This window comes from Orbicella faveolata, unplaced genomic scaffold (genome assembly GCF_042242905.1).
Source record: "Orbicella faveolata isolate gen_17 unplaced genomic scaffold, um_ofav_v1 contig_13, whole genome shotgun sequence".
In the NCBI taxonomy this organism is placed as follows: domain Eukaryota; kingdom Metazoa; phylum Cnidaria; class Anthozoa; order Scleractinia; family Merulinidae; genus Orbicella; species Orbicella faveolata.
This window is the reverse complement of record NW_028301540.1, coordinates 30,082,643-30,107,500: the sequence shown is the minus strand read 5'-3', so window position 1 is coordinate 30,107,500 and position 24,858 is coordinate 30,082,643. Positions and strand designations below refer to the sequence as shown.

Sequence of the window (24,858 nt, the reverse complement as noted above, 5' to 3'; positions counted from 1 at the left end):
TGATAAGTGAAGCGTAAGCATGATAGAAAGCATATTTTTTAAAAGTGAAACACAACGTTACGCATTTGAAAAGGACAAAAATAGTTTGTCGGACACAGTGGAGGGAAACCATTTTTCTAAGTGGGTAAAAGCCGAGAATAAAATAGAATATAACTAAAGGGGGCAACCGGGATTGAACCGGTGACCTCTCGATCTGCAGTCGAATGCTCTACCACTGAGCTATACCCCCTTGCATACAACAAGGCAATTAACTTTTCTTACCCAGTGAGAGTTATCTACAAGTAGATCTTGTCGACCGAGAACATTTTAAATTTAAGACTTGCGCGTAGTTTTGAGAAATATATCATAAAAGCAATAAAGCACTTTTTCAAAAAGATGCCCGAATCCAAAAGGTCACAACATTGCTTACATACTCTAATTCAAACACACCTATCAACCAATGAGAGCGCGCGTGATATTTCGGTTAAATTACAAGTGCATATGTAGCTGACGCAAAGCGCGGGAAACTTGTGCGAGCGAGTCACGATTGGTTTTCATGCAAATGTGAATTACTTCGACCGTCAAGCGAAAACAACTTTAAAACTGCTCTAATTGTTGTCAGTTCAGGCGAGTCTTTTCCTATCTACGTTTATTAAGTTTAATTTTGTTAACAACCATGAGTTGTCTTGTCGCATGTGAGTGCTTTCAGACAAGCACTGGTGGTTCAGTGGTAGAATTCTCGCCTGCCACGCGGGAGGCCCGGGTTCGATTCCCGGCCAGTGCAATATTTCTTTGTGCCACTATTTTATTCTCGTTTACCATTAACAGCCTATGGTCTATCGCATTTCAATCTTTCCAAGCCCCTGAGGAAAGTTGGTTTCCACAAACCGAAATTTGGGGTCACATTGGTATTGAGACTGAAGAAAACATTCCCAGCTGCTTGATCAGACTCACATCTCTTTAAATTTTGTTCACTGAGGCTTCGATTTTGCTTGGCTTCAGTGTTTGGTTGTTGCCTACTCAAAGTTGAAAATGGTTTTCCAGTCCATGGAGCCCTAACCGTGTTCGAAAAGCAGATTATTTTATTAAGCAAACCACAACATCAAAAAGTTAAACAGGGCACACATCATGAATCAGTTTGCTAACCACAGTGGACAGAAACCACCTTTCGAATTAGACAAAAGCAGGAGAAAAGTGAAACAAAACTAAAGGGGACAACCGGGATTGAACCGGTGACCTCTCGATCTGCAGTCAAATGCTCTACCACTGAGCTATGCCCCCTTGCGTACAACAAGGTGTTGAAGTTTTCATTCTTAACCCCTGAGAGTTAACTACAGGTAAAACTTGTCAACCGAGAATAATTTTATGTTTAAGGTTACAGTATACCTTCAGGGGTGTCTCGCGCGCAAGCGATGTAGCGCGTGCAGTTTAAGCTGTAGATACCTAAACCCCTATATCAAATTAAAACTTATGGAGCTGGCTATCAAACTATACCAAGAATTTTGAAAGAAAATGAATTGTCGAATTTTTCACGACCACTAAATGCGAGCGCCCGAATCACCTTTCGAAAGCTACAAGTCAAAGCGAATTTCGTTTTTCGCCAATTTAATTTTTTCCTCGGTTTCAGGGCCCAAAGCGCTTAAAAAACGTGTCTGCGTTTTGGCATATTCGATTGCAGTAAAAAGTTACAGAACATTTTCGAAATAGGATTAAAAAAATGTGGAGTGATCGTACAAAAATCGCTCTCGAAGAAAAAGTATTTCGAAATTAACCATTCCCAGACACGCTTTTGTAGTTTATATTTTAAACTAGCCACTGTCCAAATTTAAGAGCAATTGAACAAATTCCCTTTGAGTTATAACTCTTTAAAGTGTCTGCTTCAAGTGAAAAAATTTATTCGAGAAAACAGCGCTAAGAAAAATTTTCTGCTTCGCAAACAAACTCCGCCCACAAATGCCTTCAACTGGGTTCTCAGATAACTAAGCCAATCAGTGCAGGGAAACTTTACTACCGTTAACCTCCTGGTGAAATTTACGCACGAACCTCTACACAACTCTTGTGTTTCGCAATGCGCTCAAGGAACCGAAGGCAGAGAGATAATTTTTCTGTAGTTCGGTTTTTCTTGAAGTTGGTCTGGCAAAATGGGGAAGACTAAAAAGGATACGAACGCTAGAGTGGCTGAGCGAAGGAAACAAACAAAAGACAGCGCGGAGAGCGACTGTGTGAGAGCAACTGTGCATGGATAATATTTCAAATGGTCTCAATGAGTCCGACGATTCGTCGATATCGGACTCATCAGAAGAGTCTCTGTCAGCATCCCTGTTATTGCTGTCAAGTTCCGAAATTTGCACAGAACCTTTCTTTTCTCTTACCACGAATATTTGCCCGCCTTCTACGATAACTATAGCTTCATCCGCGTGGCGAACTTTCGCTTCTTCACTCATTGATGTATTTTCATTCGTTCTTCGCTGTTTTCGCTTTTTCGAACCGGTCCATGGTTTAAACGTGGTCTATGTTTACTTATAACTTAATAGAGACAAGCCTAATATCAAAAAGGCTGGGTAGTCAGAACAACAATGCTGATCAACTGAGTAGTCAATTCGTGACATCCATATAGGTAATTCCCGCGAAAATCGTCTCGGTTGATTGCATACGCGCCATAGGGCTGTCAATCAAGAGGTAAACTTTTACTTCCGGTGAAAACGTAAAACCGCCATTTCTCCGCCAATATTTAGCCTTTTTCAAATTTTTTTTTCAGAAATTAGAGATTATTCTTCGACCACTACTTTGACCCAAAAATCCAAATTTGAAGAAAATTGCCGACCCGAAGGTATACTGTAACCTTAAAGGGCCCTAGTCAGCCTCCGCCGTTTTCGATACCATCGAAATTATTGATATTGCATGGTGAAGCGAAATTTTATTACTTTACGGTAAGTTGTGTTCCTGAAAGTATGTTCAATTATCTTCAGTAGTTTCACAGTGATTTCTTTCGTTTCGACATGCTCGGAATAAAAAATAATAGCCAAACTCTCGCATGTAAACAAAAACAAAGATGTGGCTGACTAGGGCCTTTTAAGACTCGTGTGTTTTTTAGAGAAATATTTTATAAAAGCAATAGAGCACTTTTTCCCTGCTTACATAGCCTGATCTAAACACGAGGAAGGTTTCGAGACAGTTTTTTGCGATAACTGCAGAAATTCTCCGGCGCTCATTGGCTAATTTTTATTGTCAATAAGCGGACAGACACGACTGGTTTTCATGCAAATGTGAATTACTTCGACCGTCAAGTGAAAACAACTTTCAAACTACTCTGTCAATTCAGATGAGTCTTTTCCTATCTACGTTTAGTAGCTTTAAGTTTGTTAACAACCAGAACTTCTCTTGTCTCAAGAGCGATTCTCAGATAAGCACTGGTGGTTCAGTGGTAGAATTCTCGCCTGCCACGCGGGAGGCCCGGGTTCGATTCCCGGCCAGTGCAATTTTTCTTTATGCCATTATTTCATTTTCGTTTATCAGCATATGGTCTATCGCATTTCCGTCTTGACTGAGCTTTCTCAGCCCCTGATAAAAGTTAGTTTCTACAAACAGAAATTTTAGGTCACTTAAATATTGGAGAAAAACATTTCCAGCTGCTTGATCATCCTCGCTTCTTGTAACATTTTGTTCTTTAAAGCTTCGATTGTACTTCGCTAAAGTCTTTGGTTGTTGCTCAGTCAAGTTCAAGAAGAAAATGGTTGCCCCGTTCAGTGAAGTCTAAGCGTTATAAAAGAACGTATTCTTTTTATTAAACAAAATGCAACATTCACCACTTAAACAAAGTACTGAATCAATTTCGTAGCCCATCACTTTTCCAATTAGGCAAAAACCGGGAATAAAAGTAAAACAACATGATAGGGAACAACCGGGATTGAACCGGTGATCTCTCTATCTACAGTCGAATGCTCTACCACAGAGCTATGCCCCCTTACATTCAACGAGGTAATGGAGTTCCTCTTCTTAACCCGTCAATGTTAACTACAGATAAAACTTGTCAACCGAGAGCAATTTTATGTTTAAGATTCGCGCGTATTTTTCAGAAATATTTTATAAAAGCAACAGAGCACTTTTCCCTTGTTTACACAGCCTCATCTTAACACCAGGGAAGTTGAGAGAATTCGAGACAGTTATGCAAACCCGAAACTTTCGAGAATTCTTCCAGCCTTCCGAGTGTTTAGATGAGGCTACGTATACACGGAAAAAGTAATCTATTGCTTTTATAAAAATTTTTTCAAAAATACTCGAGAATCTTATTAAACGCTACAACCGTGCTTACTCACTGTCATCTAAACACACCTATCGACCAATGAGAACGCGCGTAATATTTCAGTTACTTTATAAATGCACATGCAGCTGACGCAAAGCGCGTGAAACGTGTTATAGCGAGTCACGATTGGTTTTAATTCTGATTGGATGAAAAAGTGGCGCGAGTTTTTTAAGCCAATCGCTCAGCGTGGCAAGTAGATAGTAATGCAACCAAAAACAATGCAAATGTGAATTACATCGACACACAAGTGAAAACAATTTAACAGCACCAATATTGGTGTGACTTCAGATTAGTCTTTTCCTATATATATCTACGTATAGAGGTTTTGCACGGCAGCCAGGTTGCGTGGCAGGAACAATGAAAATGTTCTGCATTAGAAAGAACATTTTTTCCCATACGAAAAAGAATCTATTGTTCCTGCCATGCAATATGGCTGCCGTGCAAAACCTCCATTAGTAGTTTTGAGTTTGTTACCAAACCAACAGTCCTCTTGTAACTGGTCAGCGTATTAAGACAAGCACTGGTGGTTCAGTGGTAGAATTCTCGCCTGCCACGCGGGAAGCCCGGGTTCGATTCCCGGCCAGTGCAGACTTTCTTTATGCCACTATTTTATTCTCGTTTACCATTAACAGCCTATGGTCTATCGCATTTCAATCTTTCCAAGCCCCTGAGGAAAGTTGGTTTCCACAAACCGAAATTTGGGGTCACATTGGTATTGAGACTGAAGAAAACATTCCCAGCTGCTTGATCAGACTCACATCTCTTTAAATTTTGTTCACTGAGGCTTCGATTTTGCTTGGCTTCAGTGTTTGGTTGTTGCCTACTCAAAGTTGAAAATGGTTTTCCAGTCCATGGAGCCCTAAGCGTGTTCGAAAAGCAGATTATTTTATTAAGCAAAACACAACATCAAAAAGTTGAACAGGGTACAGATCATGAATTAGTTTGCTAACCACAGTGGACGGAAATCACGTTTCGAATAAGACAAAAGCAGGGAAAAAGTGAAACAAAGCCGGCTAAAGGGGACAACCGGGATTGAACCGGTGACCTCTCGATCTGCAGTCGAATGCTCTACCACTGAGCTATGCCCCCTTGTGTACAACAAGGCGGTGAAGTTTTCATTCTTAACCCGTGAGAGTTAACTACAGGTAAAACTCGTCGACCGAGAATAGTTTTATGTTTGAAGGGCCCTAGTCAACCTCCGCCGTTTTCGATACCATCGAAATTATTTATAATGCATGGTGAAGTGAAATTTTATTACTTTACGGTAAGCTGTGTTCCTGAAAGTATGTTCAATTATCTTTAGTACTTTCACAGTGATTTCTTTCGTTCCGACATGCTAGAAATAAAATATAATAGCCAAACTCTCGCATGTAAACAAAAACAAAGGTGTGGCTGACTAGGGCCTTTTAAGACTCGTGTGTTTTTTAAAGAAATATTTTATAAAAGTAATAGAGCGTTTTTTCCATACTTACATAGCATGATCTAAACACGAGGAAGGTTTCGAGACAGTTTTTTTTACGATAACTGCAGAAATTCTCCGGCGCTCATTGGCTAATTTTTATTGTCAATAAGCTGACAGACACATGAATTTATAAATTATGCGATGCGTCAACAAACGAGAGCGGAGAGTTTGACAATTTGTTATCGTTAAAAACAAATTGAAGTCAGTTTTTAATGCGTCTGTCCTGTTATTGACAATGAATTTCGCCATAACATTGTCAAAGTAGATCCACAGCTACTTTGACAATGATATGACGGAATTCATGATCAATAACAGAACAGACGCATGAAAAACCAACCTCAATTTGTTAAATGCAAACTCGAGACGCAGTCGAGAATTTGTATAACTTTAGAGAATTGTCCCAGCCTCCCTCGTTTTAGACGAGGCTTTATTAACACGGAGAAAGTGCTCTATTGCTCTTATAAAATATTTCTAAAAAATACGCGAGAATCTTAAACGCCACAACCGCGCTTACAGACTCTCATCTAAACATACCTATCGACCAATGAGAGCGCGCGTAATATCTCAGTTATTTCATAAATGCACGTGTAGCTGACGCGAAGCGCGGGAAACATGTGCGAGCGAGTCACGATTGGTTTTGGTTTTACTTCTTATTGGATGACAAAGTGGCGCGAATTCTTTAAGCCAATCACTTAGCGTAGTAACACAACCAAAAGCAGTGCAAAGGTGAATTACATCGCCACTCAAAACAACTTAACTGCTATAATTGCTGTAACTTCAGATAGGACTTTTCCTACATATATCTACGTCTCAGCAGTTTTAAGTTTGTTGCCAATCCAACCGTACTCTTGTAACTAGTAACTGATCTAAGACAAGCACTGGTGGTTCAGTGGTAGAATTCTCGCCTGCCACGCGGTTCGATTCCCGGCCAGTGCAAATTTTCTTTTTGCCACTATTTTATTTTCGTTAACCATTAACAGCCTATGGTCTATCGCATTTCAATCTTGACTAAGCTTTCTCAACCCCCGATGAAAGTTAGTTTCCATAAACCGAAATTTTGGGTCAAGTAAATGTTGAGAAGAAAACATTCCCAGCTGCTTGATCAGCGTCACATCTTGTAAAACTTTGTTCATTACGGCTTTGATTGTGCTTAGCCTAAGTGTTTGTTTCTTGCCTACTCAAGTTCATGAAGTTGAAAATGGTTTTCCAGTTCAGTGAAGCTTAAGTGTGACAAAAGAACGTTATGCTTTTATTAAGCAAAACACAACGTCAACCAGTTAAACGACGTACTGAATTAGTTTGCCGACCACCTTGGGCGGGGACCACTTTTCTAATGGGGCAAAAGCAAGGACATAATAAGACCAAACTAAAGGGGGCAACCGGGTTTGAACCGGTGACCTCTCGATCTGCAGTCGAATGCTCTACCACTGAGCTATGCCCCCTTACATACAACTAGGTAATGATGTTCCTATTCTAAGCCCGTGAGAGTTAACTACAGGTAAAACTTGAAGACGTAGATCAATTTTATATCTAAGATTCGCGCGTATTTTTAAGAAATATTTCACAAAAGTAATAGAGTACGTTTCTTTTCAAGTGTTTAGATGAAGCTATATGTAAACACGGAAAAAGTTCTTTATTGCTTTGTTAAGATATTTCTCAAAACTGCGCGCGAATCTTAAATGTCACAACCTTGTTCACACGGCTCTCGGCTAAACACATCTATCGACCAATGAGAGCGCGCGTAATATTTCAAGTATTTTATAAATGCATACGTAGCTGACGCAAAGCGCGGGAAACGTGTGCGAGCGAGTAACGATTGGTTTTGGTTATAATTTTGATTGGATGACAAAGTGACGCGAGTTCAGTTTCACTTATAGGTCTTTTCCTATCCGCGTATTTGCAGTTTTAAGTTTGTTATCAAACGAAGAGTCTTCGCCACAAGTGGGTGTACTCAGACAAGCACTGGTGGTTCAGTGGTACAATTCTCGCCTGCCCCGCGGGAGGTCCGATCCGGGTTCGATTCCCGGCCTGTGCAAAAGTTCTTTATGCCCACTATTTTAGTTTTGTTTACCATAAACAGCGTATCGTCTGTCGCATTTCAATCCTGACCAGGCTTTCTCAGCCCCTGATGAAAGTTGGTTCCCACAAACCGAAATTCTGGGTCATATCAGTATTGGAAAGAAAACATTTCAGCTGCTTGACCAGCCTCGCATCAGACGTCAGTATCAATCGCGCGTGCAAAAATGACGCAAGCAACCCTAAGAAGAAACGAAAATCACTTCAGCACTTGAAAGGCGTTAAATCACTTCGGTATGCGTAGCAATAGTTTCAAACTCCTTTCAAACATGTGTTTAAGCCCAGGGCCAAAAAAATATTACAAAAAAGCTCTATAAAGAACCGGTAAATGAGCTCTAATTTACTCTTACTTTCTCGCACGCGATACATGGCGTCACATGAGCGCATGCTTAGATAAAGGGCGTGCGCAATTCAATTCTCGTCCAAGGTTGTAAAAACCAGTCTTTGATCGAGAATTGTTCGAAAACCTGCCGTACAACCCATGATGAAATTTTCACAGTTGATTTATAGGGGTGAATTACGTTTAGAGCCAAAATTTATGGAAAAAATCTGTTAGACCGATTTTGAGCTATTTTTGATTTCACATTTTCTTAGTTTGCGAAAAATCTGTCTTTCAGATTTTTATTTTACTTTGCATGAATGTTAAACCAGAGCCAATTGCTAATTCCTGAAATTTTGAGGTGGGGTCATACGGTTAGATTTTGAGAAAAAAGTGATTTAACCTACTAGTTCCCGGTCTATCCTTAGGTACTCGGTCGTTCATTTTTGCCATTTGTTGACGTTTAATTGTTCAAGTTTCACTTAGAATGGTAAAAGACTTAAGTAAACAGTAAATAGAGAAAGCAAAACATCTTGGAACATTTTTGAAAACAGTTAGAAGTTGGGCTGTTATAATCTATCAAAGTGTAGTAAGCCACCTTAATTGTTTGGTTCTTGCCTACTCAAGTTCATGAAGGTGAAAAAGTTTAGTGAAACTTAAGTGTAATTAAGAGCATATTGTTTTTATTAAGCAAAACACAACGTCAACAAGTTAAACAGGGTACTGAATTAGTCTGCCAAAAAAAATTGAAGGGGGCAACCGGGATTGAACCGGTGACCTCTCGATCTGCAGTCGAATGCTCTACCACTGAGCTATACCCCCTTGCATAGATGATATTTTTATTCTTAGCTCGTGAGAGTTAACTACAGGTAAAACTTGTCGACTTGTCGACTGAGAGTAAACGTGTGCGAACGAGTCATGATTGGTCAGTTTGGTTTTAATTCTGATTGGATGACAAAGTGGCGCGAATTCTTTAAGCCAATCACTTAGCGTAGTAATTCAACCAAAAACAGTGCAAATGTGAATTATTCCGACGCTCAAAACAACTTAACTGCTATAATTGTTCTAAAGCCCTAGCCAAACGGACTCGCAAGTGGACCCAAATTTCAACTTGCGTCTACTTGGCGTGGGCTTGCGTGCGCTTGCGTTGACTTGCGTTGATCATGACTTGCGCTCACTTTGGTCGAGATCAAATTTGCGCGCAAGTCGACGCAAGTTTTTTACCGTTTGGCCACCCAAACAAAATCAACGCAAGTTGAGTGACGTCCATTCGCTGTTAAAGCAACCTTTTAGCCAATGAGATACAGGATATGTCTGCCTTGGAATGGGTTTTTTGCGACTTGCGTATGCTTGCGAGGAAACTTGCGAGTACGTTTGGCCACCCTACGCAAGTCTCTTTGCAAGTGCGGCTACTTTCGACAACTTGCGAGTCCGTTTGGCCAGGGATTAACTTCAGAGGGGTCTTTTCCTATCTACGTAATAGTAGTAATTTAAAGTTTATTACCAAACCAACAGTCCTCCTATCACAAGAAATTATGTCCAGACAAGCACTGGTGGTTCAGTGGTAGAATTCTCGCCTGCCACGCGGGAGGCCCGGGTTCGATTCCCGGCCAGTGCAAACTTTCTTTATGCCTCTATTTTATTCTCGTTTATCAATAACACAATAACAAACTGTGGTCTGTCACATCTTAGTACAAATCTACTAGCGTGCTATAACGAATGCCGTTCTCTGATTGGCTACGCTACTCACTATCTCTTCTGTGATAGATAGTGAGTAGCGTAGCAGTGTGCCCTTGTTAACAAAATGACTGCCGCTTCTTTGTGTTTTCGAGGTATCTGTGAAGAGGATTTAGATAGTCTTGAACGTCTAGTAGATTTATACTAAAACAATTAGATTATTCGCTCACGATTTCTATGCGTGATAGTTTATTCGGGCTGCGCCCTCGTCAACTATCACGCGATAGAAATCTCGAGCTCATAAGCTAATTGTTTAATTCTCTATGATGAAACCATTTCATTCCATCTGGACTAAGATTTCTCAAACCCTGGTGAAAGTTAGCTTCCACAACCGAAATTTTTGGTCACACTTGTATTGAAAAGAACGCCTGATCAGCCTCACACCTTGTAAAATTTTGTTCATTAAGGCTTTGATTGTAGCTTGGCTTAAGTGTTTGGTTGTTACCGACTCCGATTTATGAAGTTGAAAATGGTTTTCCAGTTCATTGAAGCTTAAGTCAGATAAAAGAACATGTTCTTTTTATTGAGCAAAACACAACACCATGGTTTACCAAACACAGGGGCCGTAAATCACTTTTCTCATTAGGAAAAAGCCGGGGGGAAAAATAAACCAAAACCCAAGTTAAGGGGGCAACCGGGGATGAACCGGTGACCTCTCGATCTGCAGTCGAATGCTCTACCACTGAGCTATGCCCCTTTGCATGCGACATAACAATGAAGTTTTTGTTCTTAACCCGTGAGAGTTTGGTGAAACTTGTCGACCTAGCACAACCGTTTATATAACAACGTTGAAGGGGTTAGGTCACGCAATTTTAGGCAATTTCAGCACTGGTTAAATGGTCATAAAATTAAGTAAAATATCACAAAAACGGCTCAGAACTATAGAAGATCTCAAACAAAACACAGGAAAGCCAAGAAGGGACATGGCTGGACAATACTGGAGAGGATAAAATGGATTGCATTTGGGTAAATTTGAAAAACGTCGGCCCACCTTTTTTCAACTTTACATCAGTTTATATCAAAATGTAATTTACACAGCTGGAAAATCATTCTCAGTTGTTATGTGGCCGTGATTTTGCAAATGAAAGACTTTTTGCTCTGCCAATTTGACGTTTAGAGCTCATAATTAACGAAATTAAACAAAATTACCTAAAACAGCGTGACCTAGCCTCTTTAAATTATTTCATGGCAAGGACAAAGTCAGACAGTTTTCTAAGTAGGGTTCTAGTCAGGTATTACTTTCATAGTTTTCTCTCCTGATATTATCCCATGTTGCGAGATAATTACTGGGAAGGCTGAGAATTCAATGTGACCCTAATTAATGGCCTTGTTTACCATGTTCTCTCTGTAGTTCAGTGACTAGCAGTGTCTACTTTTTTGAAAACCTTTTGACAACATAGAAGTTAGACATCGTTGATGGTGAGCCAGGATTAAAAGTAATTACGCTGTGACGCTTGATGGGCTGTAAACTGCATGACATTGTAGTGTAGTATATAAATGCGACGAGAGGAGAAAAACGTAGGTGGAGAAAAGAAATAGGCAAATAGCTCTTACTGTTAGAAATTCTGTGCAATAAGCTATATTGTGTAAGAGAAAAGAGTAATAGAAATATTCCAAATAAGTTTCTACTTCAAGCTTGCGACACAACAAAGGCAAGCCGGTTGCGTTTACTCCCCGGCAAGACCTAAGATGGCTTTTCAAGGAGTTTACCAGGCTTTTCTCTAAAAACAAATCAAACCAGTGTGCCCGTCTACATAGTTGACGCCTTGGCACTGAAACTCGGCCACGAAGCCAGCAAAATGGTGGCTGATTTTGCTCAAAAGTTTCACCAGGGCAAGAGAAATGTCCAGTATTTTACCAAATCTAAGATATTTTCTTCACTCAAAAATCCTTAAATCTATGCAGCAGTGTGAATTATGGAATTAGATTTATTATATAAAAGTCAGTGGTATACCGAGTAAGTAACAAATCGATAAAAACGATATGATATCCTCACATGTGAAGATATCATGTTTGATAACATTTCTCTTTTGTCCCTTTAACTACTCTTAAATTTGTTGGTGTATGATCGAAACATCTTCGGATCTTCTTCGGTCGTCTTCGGCAATCTTCGGAAAGTGGTCGGAAATCTTCGGAAAATCGTCAAAAACGGCGTCATCAGCATGTCTACATAATAAAAAGAACATTACACGGTGGTGAGAAGATATGAATTTTATGTTCGAGTGGCAAGAACTATATCTCACGAGTGAGCACAGCCAACTATGGCTGAACTGGTCCGCGATGAAAAGAAGAAATTCTGATTGGTCCCCTTGGCGGTCTGAATTTATATCCTTATATAATTATTAACTGAATCATATTTTTGGACTGAAACGAACCATTCTTGATTTCTAGTTCAATGCTGTGTTGATGATCTTCTTTCTCGCTTTTCAATTTGAGAAAAAAGTGGTATTGAAGTAAGAATATGTCACTCAGAGGAAACACATGGAAATTGACGTCTGCGTGTCAACTTCAACTACTCAGGTGATAACAGTATTACTTCCATCTTCGCCCTTATCAAAGGTTGATATGTAAGAAAAGATGTTATCTTGTGTGAATGTACGGGTCGTTTTCAAAACTAATAGAAGACATAAAAGTTATTTCTGCCAGGGTCAGCGTTGGGTATGACCTTGGCATGTTTCTTTAAGATTTTGGCCTTGCTTAGCCTCAGCTTTTTCATAGAAAGGTCATAACTTACAATATCTAGTAATACGTGCATTAAAATTAGCGGCATTTCAAAAATTACGATTTCCTATGATCAGGAAAGACGCCCGAATTCATCAGTAGCAGGCTTCAGTTTCATCCGTCATCAACTCTTAAGATAAAACGAAAGATAAACAAGAACAACTTGAACAAAGTTTTCAACACTGATGTACATTTAAGACCATTTAGGGATTTGTTATTCGCGGTGCTGGAAAAGAGTTTAAGTTTTATTTCCGGATCGTGTTCTTCAATCATAGCCGCGCTTTCATCCCGCGGAAAGATCTGCTCCAGTTAAATACTTTCACATGTGATCCACGCCGGGCAAAAACTGAATGCCAACAGATCTTTCTTGAACAATGTAGAATAAAGACTGAGAGACTTGGCGTAAGTAATCAGAAATGCTATCAAGCTTCACATAAAGTGCGAAAATGGGTGTATGAACGTATTTAGTAAAATTGAATATACCGTCGCTTCGTAGAGCTGGCCCTTTTCACGTTTTACAATGTCGTGCAGTCATAAAACTATAGAGTTATAGATAACTCTTCGTAAAGATCACAAGAATGAAGCCAAGCCGATAATTAATTATTGAGTCAATACTCTAGACTATGTATAATTTGGAATCGACAATAAAACAGATTCAACACTATACCATGTGGCACATTGGGGGTGAGCGTTCGCTAAATTAACAAATTGCGTGCTTGAGTTGAGGTAATCCTTTCAAATAATTCATGTTGGCTACAAACATTGAGAGAAAACGAGTACAATTTTGAAATTCACGCTGTAAGACTACTATATCTCTTAAGTGTTATTAGCTCTGTTATAAGACTGACAAGTTGACAGATATTCGCTTCCCGCTTCCTAAATTAGTTTATTTTCTTTATTAATATGGTTATTATACCACCAGGGGTTTCAATATACCTAAAACCACAAGCGTCAAAACAAAGTGAAGAATGCAATATTAATTAAAAGCTTTCCCTTCTTTAATATGTTCCTGTTAATTGCTCTGTGTGTACTTCGTCATTAGTTGGCTTTTTGCGGCTTTTCTTTTTAGGTCACCACAAAATCACCGAAGACTTAAATACTTCACGCTGAGCTTTGTCTCCGGGCGTGATAAGTTGCTGACCGCGGCTTATACTGAAGCCAAACGGACTTACTATTTCATGAACTGATATCTGGACCTATGCAGTACTTGTTATTTACCACATTAACATTTCACGACTTTTATGTTTTAGCCAAGATTCCCTCCAAGTACTGCAAGATAACATCAATGTTTGTGTAAGACTCCACTTGAATCTGTCAGCTTGTTTTGACAAAATAAAACATAAAGTGATAAATTATTTCCTGTTCGGGATTATTGTTTATGCGATCAGTATGATAATAAGACACTTCGTTCATTTCAATGGCCTCCTTTTGCTCTAGTAATGTTCAAGTCGCTCAGATCTCCAATCTTCAAGCACGGAAACCGCTCGGCTGCAAGGAAAGATCGGTCATTGAAATCTGGTTGTTGAGATTGTAGACTGAAAAAAAATAGAATTGAAAAAGAATTTGAACCTAGCTGCAAGTCAGCACGTACTACAGACATGTTTGTCGACAGATACGGAAAAACATGAATTTCGGCAAATCTAGTATTTCCAGAGGAATGTTTAAAAAATCACCCTTAATGACTCTTTGGAAAACTCGTTACGAGAAAATAAAGACGACTTCCTAAACTGAGTTCCACTGCTCTGTGCCCATATTCGTAGAATGCCGGAATCAGTGGAACCTCGATTTAACGAACCTCTAAGTAGCGAAGTCCTCGGTATAACGAACGATATTCTTCGCCCTAGCAATAGTAAAATACATGGAAAAGAACCTTGATACAACGAAACCTCGTTATGGACGTTATAACGAACATATTTTGCCAGTCTCTTGCCCCTTCGTTATATCTAGGTTCCACTGTAGGTTTTTTTTGCCATTAGGCTCATGAATATTCAGTCCACTGCATTGTTAAGATCTCTAAAATTTAATCAGTGCAACGTTTTAGAAGTTTACGAATTAAAATGCCAGATATACCTCTTGTTTGGAGCGAATTCTGTTCTCACTAACTCGTGTTTTAATTAATTAACTTAAGTGAATTTTTTCGTACACGTTTCGTAAGTAGATGTTTGCCGTCGAGGGAGAAAAGGTCAATAGTTACTTTTCCTAATCAGATTAATTTCAAAATACCGCCTCTTTAAAATAACACTACGGTTTAGCGTGTCGAGTTAATTACCACATTTATTTCCCTTTTTTCTGCACGTCCCAATGCCTGTGGTCCCTGCTTTCACTCGTTTACTGAATCAGCCATTATCTATCGCAAAGGCCAAATCTAAACATAAAAGGGCGCGAACTCGATCCTTAAAAGAAAATGTTACAATCTCCTTTTCTTATCAAGGTATGTTTCGTAAGGTATTTTTCGGTTTTTTATAGATGAGCATCTCTAGTCCCCGGTTTCTTTCCAGATAGCCACACCCTATTGACTTTTTCTCCATGATATAAAGTCTAAATGCGAAAAAAATTCAATTTTCGCAATTTACTCGCTACTAATCGGTTTGAGTGTTATTTAATTGACTGATTCTTCAATGTCATCAAGTTAGTCTATGAGCTAATCTTGTTTAAGAAACATTTCCGTAGTAAAAGGTGAGTTGTGACGTAAATATAGATTCCATTTTTCAACGCTGGAGCATTCGAGTCATTTATGGAATGATAACAGAACCCAGCCCGACCAACCGAACCATTTTGGGTATTAACGGACCGGTCATGAAACAAATCTCTCAGAAATGCACGCTTGAGTTATTCCAAAATTAGATAACACTTTTATTCTAACCTGTTGACTTCTGGAACACCGTTAGGGGTAAGTATATTTTAATGAGCTTCCATTAATAAATGACTTAATTATTGTGTAGAACAATTGAGAAGCGGCACCGTTTCTATAGTTGAAATACCGCTTTTGTTCTTAAGACAGCGACGAAACAATTAGCCCATGGCTTAGTTTGCACCCACGCCATATTTTGTCGCACTTTGCGCTGACGGATATCAGTAACGACAAAAATATGTCGGGGCCAAATTCATTCCGACATGAGCTCAGGGTGTCCTGATGGTGAAATGTTTGGAACTTAAAAGGGCTTGGACGGAATCGCCAAGGACGTCTGGTTTGCCTGCCAATCAAACTAAACCTAATGGCTTTTAAAGGGTTTATCAGTCGAGTGCAATCGACACCCTTGCAGTAGAATCGAAGCCCGGCCCCAAATGCTCTCCCCACTGACTGCGGACTACCATTTGCCAACCATTGGCTCTGAATGCGGTATCATCTTTCAAACGCTGTACTATCACTTAAAAGCGTTTTTCACTTGTCATTGCCACTAGAGACTCGACACGGGCAACGTGCTGGAACGCAAACATGTTGTCAGTAAAATCGGAACCAACATGGGCTTGTGACGAAAACGCTGTGAGTCCTTTGTCGTGCTCCGAGCAAAACTCTCCCATCTCTTCTTCAATCAGCGGTGATGGGGACATAGAGAATTTTGGTAGTCCTGTCGTTCCACTAGGGAGACGAAAGCTAAAGAGGCGACGAAAACGTATGCTAACGGGAGTTAGTCGCCAGCGGCGTGCAGCGAATGAAAGGGAGCGCCGAAGAATACAAGGAGTCAACCGTGCGTTTATAGAGCTGAAAAACGCACTTCCCGTGGCTGATTCTGTGGATATTTCTAAAATTGACATCCTGAGAGTTGCGACTAAGTGGATAGAACACCTGAGTAAGCTATTAGACCAGGACAAAAGGATACACTCCGAGCCAAAATACACTGTCGAGCCCAAGTTGTATGAAATTCTGGGAGAAGATTTTTCGATCGACCATCGCGAGCTAGAACAGGACTATTTTCTACAAGGACAAGGTAGGTTCCATTGGGTTTGTTTATTTTTTTGCATCCTTATCAGTGCAGCGCAAGGGCCAAATCTCTGTCCTCCCAGTTTTAAGAAGGAAAATGTCTGGGGCTTGACGCTTTCAAGCTTTTAAAAACTAATGATAAGGGACGGATTCGCCGAGAGCGCTCTTTTAAGTGTCACACTTTTAATCTGTTTTTTTCTGGATATGTTAAAAGTAGCAGAGTAAAATCAGTCACGCTGTTTAAAAAGACAACAACGTAGAAATCTGGCCTTTCATTCACTTTTCAACAAGGCTAGATCGATTACGTCCAACATTCCGATTTTCCCGCTTTGACCCTGGGCCTTATAAGGAAGCTGCTCCCTTCATCTTATATTTCAACTATCACATTTATGCTCTGTACTCTCATACATCACTCCCTGCTGTAACTTTCTCGCATTTTCGCCCGAGAAGAAATCCTGGGATATTTTTACTCATCTATGCCCTTAAAAAAAGTTTATGTCAAAATGAGGTTCATTTGTAACTTGGGCCATTTCCGATTTATTTTAATTCTGTCTCAAGGTTCGATCGAATCCTCTTCCTCTTTATGCGGCTTAAATATTGATTAAAAATTCTCAGTAACCAAAAATCGACCTTTTTTTAAATAAAGTTATCCTTCGAGCAAATAAAACTGAACGTGAAGCGGAAAAGCTTATCCTTCCAACTATCCGCGTGGTCTTTTGGAGGATCAGTTGTGACGTCTTAAAGCTGGATGATTAAAAAAAAACGAAGACAGCTTATTCAGACATTTTAACTGTACTCTGATTTCAGACAAAAGAGCTTCCGTGAAATTTATTCAAGACCAGTTCCTTATGTTTATGAAGTTGTCGAGATTTATTTTCTTTCTAAATGCATCAAACGCGCCGACCATTAGTGCTCCCCGATGAGCAGATATGATGTGTTTTGTGGTCAAAAATTTTCCGTTTACAAGACCTCTACGCTTTATATAAATCTATTAGTTTGCTAAATATGGATCAACCTGGTCTAGGACGAAGTTACTTATCTGTCTCGAACTCGTATTGTAGATCGAAGAGTGCTCTCTTCCATAGTTACAGAAATTAGAAGCCCCAAAGCTTCAGGTTTACGAACTGATTTTAGTCGATCGTTTCAGACGCTATCTCACTCCTTTATGTTTACAATGCCGTTTCTAATTGTTTAGAATAGTTATTTTTGAGGGAACTAGATTACTTTGTACTATATTTACAGCGAAATTACCGAAAATACAACTTGAGTCCAATTATGGACTGACCAAGCTATGCCGGCTTGCTAGATGACCTCGAGTCATTGCAAAAAGTCACATGAAAAAACAATTTAACCTATTTAGGTTTATTTAAATTCCAAGGCCAGACTCAAGAAAAAAAAGTTATTAAAAATTCCTCATGATGATCTACACCCAGATAATAACTTAATTGTTATTCATCGGTCTCCAGCCGTGTCACTGTCGATTGAGAGTGAAAAAGCCATAAAAATCAAATTATAAAATAGCTGTGTTTAGACTAAACTTAGATGCAAATAGCTTGGCTGAAAAATCCCGACACGGGACGTGGTTTCGTTTCCGGTTGCCGAGATATTTCAGTTTCTCTTGACTGAGGGAAGAAAGCGACAACCGTACCACGTTGTAAACAAAGATATCATTTATCTTCAGTTTGAGTAAAATTACAACTAATGAGGCATTTGTACTATCAGTTCTACACAGTGTGCTCTTTAACGAAAGTTGCAAATCAGAGATAAGATCTTTTTTGTTAAACGGTTTGCCAATTAAAACTACCTGTTATTGCCACATGCGTAAATAATAGTAATAAATTGCTGAAAGCGCTTCTTTTTGTTTATAGAAGCCAGCATGAGTTGTTTCTCTTTTAACGCCACGTTGCAGGATTAAACGGGGATTAGTGCATCATAGCAATTCGCAAACCTCTTGAATCACGGGCATGCGTTGTATGACCTATAGTTCTTTCATGATATCGTACTGGCCCACCCAAGACTACATAACACAACCCTACCTTATCTGTTTCCCACGGGTCGACAATCCGCTTGCTTATGCTATAAGCTGTCAATTTTGCCCTCCCCCCCAAAAAATAATAAATTTCCTATCTCATTTTAAAAAGCGGGTTTCGCTTATCATTTAACGCAGTTAGCATATAAGCTGCTAAAATATTTTTTGGCAAGAAAAGGGCAATTCCATCACGTCTCTGTTAGTACCATATGCAAATATTCAAATGTTTAAATTGCAAATTGCGAATGGTAACATTTTGAGCGTTTCCATCACTAGATTCTCTCTTTCTAGTTTTGCTCGTACTAGAGCATTTTAATTTATCTTCAAACAGTTCCTTTTAGAACTAATCATAAATAACACATAAGAAGAAATAACATAAAGCGATTAAAGATACCAGAATTTTTGTTTTGTTTCACAAAGCTTCAGTTTTCGCCGGTGGGCACAATCCCTTAGAAGGCTCAGTGAATCTTAGGAGGTTGTTTTCAAGATTACTTTTTAATCTAAAAAGTCTTTCAATGCAACAGAGTGGCAGAACTACAGTTGTTGATTTGAGTCCAAGTCTATTTGAGGACGATCGCGAGTTCTGAAGTTCTTATGACCGGGATAAACAAGTTATATCGACTGGAATTATTAGGATTACATTTACAGTTTAATTTTGATCCACAAAGTCTTTATCTGGGCTCATTAGTTCCTACAGTTGTTCTATCTGTTTTCGTATCGTGTTGCAATCTCATGTCATAACTGACAAAGCATTTTATAACTCGTACCGTTAGCTAAACAACAAAAATGATATCGTGCACGTCTTTTACTGTAACCCTGTAGCTGTATTAAGTTCGCTGTAATCTTACACCGTAATTTCGGGAAATGGGCGTGATGTAGTTTATCAGTTGACACTTAAGCTAATTTCTACTCCCGTTCAGTGCGTAGTTTCATCGCATTTACACCTCTGGTATAGTATTAGTAATATGCCGAGGAGATAGAAACTTTTTTTTTTGGAGAAAGTTGCCCTTTTCTGGCACTGAAGCAAAAATTTGGTTATAAAGTGGAGCCAGATCTGTGTGTTAACACGAAAAACTGCTCATAAAGCTATACTTTACAAGTTCAACATCTTGATTCAGTAGACAAATTAATTAAGTATAAGACATGCTTGCTACAATCTGATACTACAATGCAGACGTTTTATCCACGCGCAAGACATGAATATTTCAAGAAAAATTCCATATATAGTTTAGCCCAGGGTTTTCGTGTTTTTGATGTAGGTAGCAACGAAATTACATAAATCGATTCGCCTGTTCTGCAGACTGAGGAAGACTAGGAAAAGTCTGGCTGACTATTCGTGTAACACTATTGACTAAAGTAACGTAGAGAGTTCCTTCATGGCAGCGATAGTTAGACCTGTAGATTCAGATCAGTGCAAAGCGACTCTAGACGATCGGTTTGCTATAAGTCAATATACTGACTGTCAAAAACTTGAAGTTAACAGATTGAGAAAGTTATCTTGATTCTCAACCTGAAGGTGACATTAAAACAGATGTTGAGGAACTGAGAAACTGTTTTTATTTGTCTCATTTTTACTGCTAGACTTGTGATAACTAACGCATGAAATTACCTAGAATACAGACTTCATCACTCTGGATGCTATTTTGTTATTTTGTTTGTGTTATATAGACTCTACCTGTTGGATTTCGTCTCGCGTATTGTCTTCAACTAGGTAAAAAAAGCCAATGTTGCCATTTTAATGACAGGTCGGATAAGCTTACATTGAGGCAACGCTATCCCTTTGAAGCCCGCGTGCGCTATTTCAGTCGTTTGTCAGGCAATGTGGTACCGAACGGGTATAAACGTTTATGACCCCGTTGGGAAGCAGAGATAAAACGGAAACGTCATGTGTGTTTAACCTCATTTGCAAAGCGGAAAAGGTGAACACTTTAATCATTAGAGATAATCGCAGATTTTTCTCGATTATCAGGGTGAGCTCAATCCCAGATCAGAGTGGACTTAAATTTAGCTCCTGTCTAATTGGTCTTACCTGATTAAATGCTTGAATTGATAACTGAAAATAATTATCTATTGACAGTTGTTGTCGTCATTACTGCAGAAAATCAGGATTACCCTGATAGTCAAGGTAAAGAAGATTTTATAACTCAGCTTTGACTGAGTGCCACTTTAAATTATATGAAACCTATTCTAAAAGATCAGGAAGAGCAAGAAATATGACAGCATATTAGAGTTAAATCTTCCATTCAGGAAATGAGCTCACACCTTAATGATGCAGGGGCATCTTTCAATGCGCATTTTTTTAAATAACCTGCCTTAGATAACTGGATTCTTTGCAATGAAGCTGACCACAAAGATAAAACTAATGCCGGGTTAATACCCACGTCTTGCTATCACGACGCCTCGTTAATTCAATTAATATTTAATATATATTTTTAATCCCACTCGAAGTTAGCGCCAAGTTGTTGCAATCCATTTAATTTCTTGTCGAAGTACTAACTGAGGCTGCCAAAACAACTGGTGAACAAAAACATGATTATGAGTCAGTCTCGAGTTTGACGTGGTATCGCTTTATAAAGGTCTAACATACAAGTAAATAAAAAAAATATACGGCTTAGCTATAATGCTGCTAAAAGCTTCCACTAAACCTTGCGATTACATTAGCAGTGACGTACGTGTGTGGCTGCCATGGCGCATGCAGTACACGGCCTTCGATCGTGCCTTTTCATCAAGCATTATACGTATTATAACAAGGCAACTCAGTATTTCTGAGGTGTATTCATGTCAGAAGGAGGTCAAGCTGTAGATTGCTGTTTCTAACTTAAAGGCAGTAAAAGTATTAAAGCTTAAACACTGTTTAGGTGGACAGTAATTATAATTTCTGTAAAAAGCAGGAATGTGCGGAATCACGATTCCTTCTCAGTATCTCGCGGCTCCATCTCTTTTATCTCAGATACCAGTTAGTCATATTTTGCGTGTCATGTTCTTGAGCACGGTAATTAAGACACTTAACTCCATGATCTCAGAGTGCGTCTCTTCAGTCTGAAGTATGACGCGTGCTAAACATTGTATTTCAACGCATGTTTAATATAGAACTTGACTTCGTATGTTAGTCAAAATACATAACGTCAAGCATACGAAACGTGTCAAGTTCTGTATTAAAATTCGTTGGAATACAACGTTTATCAACGCTATTTGTGTTATATTCTTAATCAAGCTACGATGGCCTAAGAACAGAAGTTTATATGACGGGTACTGTTAGGGTCACCTAGCATAATGCGGCGGAGGTAGGGGTAACATACGGTGGACTAACATCCCATCCGGGGTGGGGTGGTTAGCAGTACTCCTAATGAGTTAGAAACTGCTCCAACACGACAAGCCAGTAGGCTCAATAAAAGTCTTCACCTACTGTTGCTAACTTTCTTTGTCTTCGTCTTGTCTAGACATTTGGTCGGATAGCTCCAGCCCGGAAGGAAACAGCGACTACTGCGTTCACACAGAGGAGCCTTACCTTCAGACTCTTCTTCACAACAGTTTTAACTCGGACAATTTGACTTCACCCCTCCTGGAACTGACGGACCGACTCTGAAGTCTAAAGTCTTGTTATTCGTCGAACAGATAACAGGAAGATAAACCATTTATCCACCTGAATCACCGAAGATATCCATCCTTCCATTACTCAAAACAAGAAAGATTATATTTCAACTAGTCATGCAGTCAAGGAATGAAATCCAGTATCTAATGAGTACCGTATGTTTACCCGGGGGACCGCCCATATGAAAAGGACGGGGGTGCTCGTCGGAAGTTTTGAAAGGAAAAGAAATTTTGTGGGCGTGGCTTGAAATGTTTTTCACCCCTAACAGGTACCAATTCTAAACAACACTATCTCCTATCATACTTTTTTCGATTCAATGCAATAAAAGGTACCGTAAAAGCTGCCGTTGTGGACCTTTTGAGGCTGAGTAGCCTAAAAGGTGCCAAAACCGCGTCTTTAACCCCTAAAAGGTACGACAAGCACCCCGTTCCTTTTATATGGGAGTTCCCCTTCCCCCGGGGTGTTTAAAACTCCCGGAGAACTTAAATTAGAAACTTAAGTTCGTTTCAAATGAAAATCATAAAACACTCTCACCCGTAACGTAAATTGAAAGATATAGCATACTTTTACAAAAGACGACACGCAAATATCGACAGCTTATCATTTTAACATTTTCAAATAAAATAAGATTTTCTTGTAGCGAAAACTGTAGAAATCAGTTGAAAAGAAACCCAGTCAAGACAGTTATGAACTGCAATTTGTTTGTAAATAAAAGAAAGAATTGAAAGTACTCTTAAGATATTTTATATCACTGGACGTTGAAGAGGAACAGCCTGACCAGCTCGACCCAGATTCATCTCTGACAGTCAGTTAGTAAAGATTGTAAATTTTACTTTATTGGTAGTTCGTCTCTGTCGTAGTTAAATAATGACGCCATTATGCAAATCGCCTATTTTCTCTTCATGACTCATAATCAATACACCCTATTCATAAATGGCTGCCATTTTAAAATTCTTTTGTATGCTTCTTTTATTAGGCCAATTAACCTCGTTAGAGAGTAAAAATTCTTTTGAATTATCAACTCAAAACGAGGTTAGTTGGGCTAACTTTAGTACATACAAAATAATTTTTAACTGGCAGCCATTTATGAATAGGGTCTATGGTTGGGTTTGAAATCGGAAGATGTGACTCGCACGGAGCACAAAGACAGAAGTCACAGGTTGGCAACGTACTCTTGAACTTGCGGCGGCGCGGCTCTGCTGGACTGATTGTTGTCGTAGATAGCAACGGCTTCTTCGTTTTTTCTGGGAAAGAGATGAACAGGTGATGGCCGTAGTGGTTCGTCATCGCTAGGCACGGCAAAACGCTTCCTCGCTGTAAAAAAAAATCGGATGGAAGTGAACAGGGGCAACCCAAGGGTAACTACAATGAGTAACGCAGACAACTTGTTGTGATCATCCCATATTGTTACAAAGAAATCAACTCACGTGAAGGGAATTGTTCAAGTTTGCATATCCCCGATATATTCACTTGATCATATGCAGTTTTTATATACACACTGTATCTGACTGTATATATCAGAAACCATGGAGTAATTGCCATAACTTTGGGAAACTAAACCAAAAATTTCGAAACTGTTCCCTCATCAACAAAATTTCACGTTGCGACAAACAACTCCGCCCGAGCAGAAATACCCACTGCTCTAGTAAAAGTACATGAAAGAACGGATGCAAATCCACATTGAATGTGTTAGGCCTCGCCGGAAGCAGGATGACGTAACCTTCGACACCGGGGAATCAAGTTGCATTTGTTATTATCACAAAGAAAAAGCGCGCAATTCAAAAACTTTTGGTCTCTCAAAACGGTGCAGTTACATCAAATTATCCCCAAACAGTTTTTCTGCTCTCTCACTAGCCGAAGTCTTTCCTGCAATCAAGTTTGCAATCTTCTTCGAGAGGCCGAGTTTACGAAGGAGAGATAAGTTGTAAATCAAATGTTCAAACTCAGTGTAGTCTACTAACCGTTTCCACTTTGGATGCGGCGTACGGAAACAACTTCGCAGCCCACCTCTGTTTCTTGAAGAAGACGAATAACCTCATCCTTTTTGCTCTCGTCAATCTCGAGAATAACCTACGAAAAGAAAGGCGACTAAAACATTCGTGAAATACAGCTCTAAAGGTTAACAACGCTACAGCGAGAATCGATGTAACAGAAAGTGATATGTACTTACCAGCACGCGTTTTCCATTGGCAATGTCAGCTCTACCTAACATTTTACAAACTCTTTCCACGCGTCAGATATTTCAGATTCGAAAAAAAGAGTTTCAGAATGACGGACTTTATTGGTCTTCTATTAGCACTGTACGCAGTAATAGCAGAAATAAGAGACTTGTGTGTATCGCGACCCGGAGATGTTGACAGCTCCGTGTCTAGAATGAAATGATTGACTGCTCGCCCACTCCAAGGCTCCTTACGCGATTGACATGCAGCACGGGAAGCCCGCAAATTCAGTACACCGGTACTGTGCGACCTTACGACCCCCTCGGTGTGATACACGTTATCTTCTGCCACTGCTGATAGCCGGAAATGCAAGGCAGCAGTTAACGCAGCTTAGCATCAAAGTAAGAAAGAATTAGAATTCGATTTATAACTCGCCTCAGAAACGGCGGAGGCTGGGGGGTTTTACCGCACCCCCCCCCCCTTCCCCCGCACTCCCTACTTTCAAGCAAAAAATACATAAAATAATAATTTTACAAACATCTCCAGACCCCCTAAAAGT

General features: G+C 39.5%; 2 protein-coding genes and 11 non-coding genes across 14 annotated transcripts; 5 read left to right on the top strand and 8 right to left on the bottom strand.

The window, feature by feature from the left end:
* Nucleotides 1-157: 157 nt before the first annotated feature.
* On the bottom strand, nucleotides 158-229 carry Trnac-gca (transfer RNA cysteine (anticodon GCA)). The gene has a single exon. It is a non-coding gene; the product is annotated as a tRNA-Cys (tRNA).
* Nucleotides 230-692: 463 nt separating this feature from the next.
* Nucleotides 693-763, top strand: Trnag-gcc (transfer RNA glycine (anticodon GCC)). The gene has a single exon. It is a non-coding gene; the product is annotated as a tRNA-Gly (tRNA).
* A 425-nt stretch (nucleotides 764-1,188) lies between these two features.
* Trnac-gca (transfer RNA cysteine (anticodon GCA)) lies at nucleotides 1,189-1,260 on the bottom strand. The gene has a single exon. It is a non-coding gene; the product is annotated as a tRNA-Cys (tRNA).
* A 2,126-nt stretch (nucleotides 1,261-3,386) lies between these two features.
* Trnag-gcc (transfer RNA glycine (anticodon GCC)) lies at nucleotides 3,387-3,457 on the top strand. Its single transcript has one exon. It is a non-coding gene; the product is annotated as a tRNA-Gly (tRNA).
* Nucleotides 3,458-3,871: 414 nt separating this feature from the next.
* Trnay-gua (transfer RNA tyrosine (anticodon GUA)) lies at nucleotides 3,872-3,943 on the bottom strand. Its single transcript has one exon. It is a non-coding gene; the product is annotated as a tRNA-Tyr (tRNA).
* An 856-nt stretch (nucleotides 3,944-4,799) lies between these two features.
* Trnag-gcc (transfer RNA glycine (anticodon GCC)) lies at nucleotides 4,800-4,870 on the top strand. The gene has a single exon. It is a non-coding gene; the product is annotated as a tRNA-Gly (tRNA).
* Nucleotides 4,871-5,299: 429 nt separating this feature from the next.
* Trnac-gca (transfer RNA cysteine (anticodon GCA)) lies at nucleotides 5,300-5,371 on the bottom strand. The gene has a single exon. It is a non-coding gene; the product is annotated as a tRNA-Cys (tRNA).
* Nucleotides 5,372-7,114: 1,743 nt separating this feature from the next.
* Trnac-gca (transfer RNA cysteine (anticodon GCA)) lies at nucleotides 7,115-7,186 on the bottom strand. Its single transcript has one exon. It is a non-coding gene; the product is annotated as a tRNA-Cys (tRNA).
* A 1,703-nt stretch (nucleotides 7,187-8,889) lies between these two features.
* On the bottom strand, nucleotides 8,890-8,961 carry Trnac-gca (transfer RNA cysteine (anticodon GCA)). Its single transcript has one exon. It is a non-coding gene; the product is annotated as a tRNA-Cys (tRNA).
* A 725-nt stretch (nucleotides 8,962-9,686) lies between these two features.
* Nucleotides 9,687-9,757, top strand: Trnag-gcc (transfer RNA glycine (anticodon GCC)). Its single transcript has one exon. It is a non-coding gene; the product is annotated as a tRNA-Gly (tRNA).
* Nucleotides 9,758-10,501: 744 nt separating this feature from the next.
* Trnac-gca (transfer RNA cysteine (anticodon GCA)) lies at nucleotides 10,502-10,573 on the bottom strand. The gene has a single exon. It is a non-coding gene; the product is annotated as a tRNA-Cys (tRNA).
* A 5,084-nt stretch (nucleotides 10,574-15,657) lies between these two features.
* Nucleotides 15,658-22,972, top strand: LOC110054405 (uncharacterized). Its single transcript, XM_020760792.2, has 2 exons — nucleotides 15,658-16,526; nucleotides 21,989-22,972. Exons 1-2 carry the CDS (start codon nucleotides 16,034-16,036, stop codon nucleotides 22,132-22,134), a joined length of 639 nt encoding a protein of 212 aa, XP_020616451.1. The 5' UTR covers nucleotides 15,658-16,033; the 3' UTR covers nucleotides 22,135-22,972.
* Nucleotides 22,951-24,501, bottom strand: LOC110054246 (uncharacterized). 2 transcript variants are annotated; one of them, XR_016206163.1, is made up of 3 exons: nucleotides 24,311-24,501; nucleotides 24,102-24,228; nucleotides 22,951-23,454 (listed from the first exon to the last, which is right to left on the bottom strand). XR_016206163.1 is itself a non-coding variant. In XM_020760609.2 (3 exons), the coding sequence occupies exons 1-3, from the start codon at nucleotides 24,350-24,352 to the stop codon at nucleotides 23,294-23,296; spliced, it is 312 nt and encodes a 103-aa protein (XP_020616268.2). In that variant the 5' UTR covers nucleotides 24,353-24,501; the 3' UTR covers nucleotides 22,951-23,293. The 2 variants fall into 2 exon arrangements, 1 of the variants encoding a protein (XP_020616268.2); XM_020760609.2 differs by having other exon boundaries at nucleotides 24,102-24,210.
* Nucleotides 24,502-24,858: the final 357 nt, after the last annotated feature.